General features: G+C 49.7%; 1 protein-coding gene across 1 annotated transcript; it reads right to left on the minus strand.

The window, feature by feature from the left end:
* Nucleotides 1–6: 6 nt before the first annotated feature.
* On the minus strand, nucleotides 7–929 carry LOC116548411 (KH homology domain-containing protein 1-like). The gene is made up of 2 exons (XM_032273880.1): nucleotides 541–929; nucleotides 7–373 (listed from the first exon to the last, which is right to left on the minus strand). The coding sequence occupies exons 1-2, from the start codon at nucleotides 650–652 to the stop codon at nucleotides 150–152; spliced, it is 336 nt and encodes a 111-aa protein (XP_032129771.1). The 5' UTR covers nucleotides 653–929; the 3' UTR covers nucleotides 7–149.
* Between the last annotated feature and the right edge of the window lie 900 nt (nucleotides 930–1,829).

Below are 1,829 nucleotides of genomic sequence, written 5' to 3' on the forward strand. Positions count from 1 at the left end.
AGGTAACCCATTTACACCTCCCGGCTACCTGGCCACAAAAGTGAGCCCTTCCTTTCCCAGTGGACTCTGGGAAGCACCTGGATTCCCCAGCCACACAAGGGATTCTTCAAGAATCCAGTATGCCACACAACTCAGCCAGAACTCCACCATCAAGCCCCTCCACCGCCGCAGTTCAGCCGAGGATACCTACCTCGAGCATGGCGATAGGGGTCCCGGCTCCCCACGCAACAGAACATGTGCAGCAGCCACTGCCTGGCCCTGTGTGGTCCCACTACAGTCACACGAGTCTGGCCTGTAGCTGTGAACCAGCTCTCCAGCTGAATAAGGGTGCGGCTGTTCATCTCGATGCAGCGAAGGTATGTGTCACTGTGCCCTGTGAGCAGAAGAGGTGAGAGGAGGGAATGTCAGCCACCAGCTCTTGGGGAGTGGGGAGGTGGCCTTGGGGAAGGGATCCGAGAACTGTGAAGGTGGCAGAGTAGGGAAAGATTGAAACCCGAGGAGACAAGGCTGAAGGAGGGGACATCAGCGAGGGCCACTCACCGAAGATAAGCTCCTCCTGGTCCGCTTCCATGTGGAACACCATTGGAGCATCAAAGTTTTCGGGCAGGGTCCACCACGGCTTCTCGGTGACAGTGCCTGTTCCCATGTCCATGCTCTGCTCTGACCAGATTCAGAAGAGGGGCAAGTCCAAGCAACGTGTTGGCCAGAGACTTGGAAAGAGTGAGGAAGGGCCTGGGCTCTGTCCTTAATAAGGAATCCAAATGACCCGCCCCTTGAACCACCCTATGGTCAGTGTCCAATCCCATAGCTCTTCCCAAGATAATTCATTCCAAGTAATTATCTGCTCCGAGTTGAATCCTTTCATGCCAAACCTAATCATCTGATTAGTTTAGCCTTTCTGATGCCCGGGAATCAAGCATTGTCTTCACACTAAATTCAAAGGAGGTTGGAGCAGATGGACAGGGCGTGAACCAGGGCAGGGGTAGAGGGACGGAGGTGCAGGGAGGCTCCAAATGGGCTCCCTAGATTTGCACAGCTGTCGACAGCCACCCAAGGACCACACAGTATATTCCAACAAGACTGGGTTTGTTTGGTGTGCTGCATCAAGGGAAAGCAAATAACAAAGGAAAATAAGCATGTCACAGGGAGCTGATTTTAGGAGCTGACGAGGGGAGTCTAAGGAGTGTTTAGGGAGTAGGGGCAGGTTTTCCTAAATGGGGCCATTTGGTGATGATCCTGACCACTTTATCTGGGAGGTAGGGGCATTAATGTGGTCTTGATTGCAGACTGTTGAATCTCTCTGGTTTCAAACACAGAGTAAACTTTCTGCATCTTTTTGCATGACAACCACTGAGCCATCTTGACTGGTGAAAACATCTCGTAGGAGTTGTTTATGCTCGATAGGGAAGATTCCACCATGCCTGTCGGCTCCCAACTGCAAGTTCCTAGGTGCTTTTACACTTATCATCCCCCCTTTGACCAAAGGCAAAGTCAGCCATCAGGACTTTCATCTGTGAGCTTCAGATCCACACCATTGTCAGAATCCACTGATCATAAGTTTATCGGGACAACATTGCCTGCATCTAGTACAGTTGGTCTCTCACGTACATTTTGTTACAAAATATACTAGTGAAAATAACCACACAGTAGCATTTAAGACTGTACAGCAGGCACTAGTCAAATACAATAAAAGCAATTACTAGAAAAAAAAATGACTATTAATCCTGTTGATAGGCTGCAAAGACAGAAGCCTAGATTTCAAATCCAGGCCATGAAATCATGTCCCAAATCCATCTAAATCTGGTCTAGAGAGCCAGGTAGATTTGAGA

The sequence above is a fragment of the Sapajus apella genome, unplaced genomic scaffold (genome assembly GCF_009761245.1).
Source record: "Sapajus apella isolate SASKATOON/1434 unplaced genomic scaffold, GSC_monkey_1.0 scaffold11539, whole genome shotgun sequence".
NCBI lineage: Eukaryota > Metazoa > Chordata > Mammalia > Primates > Cebidae > Sapajus > Sapajus apella.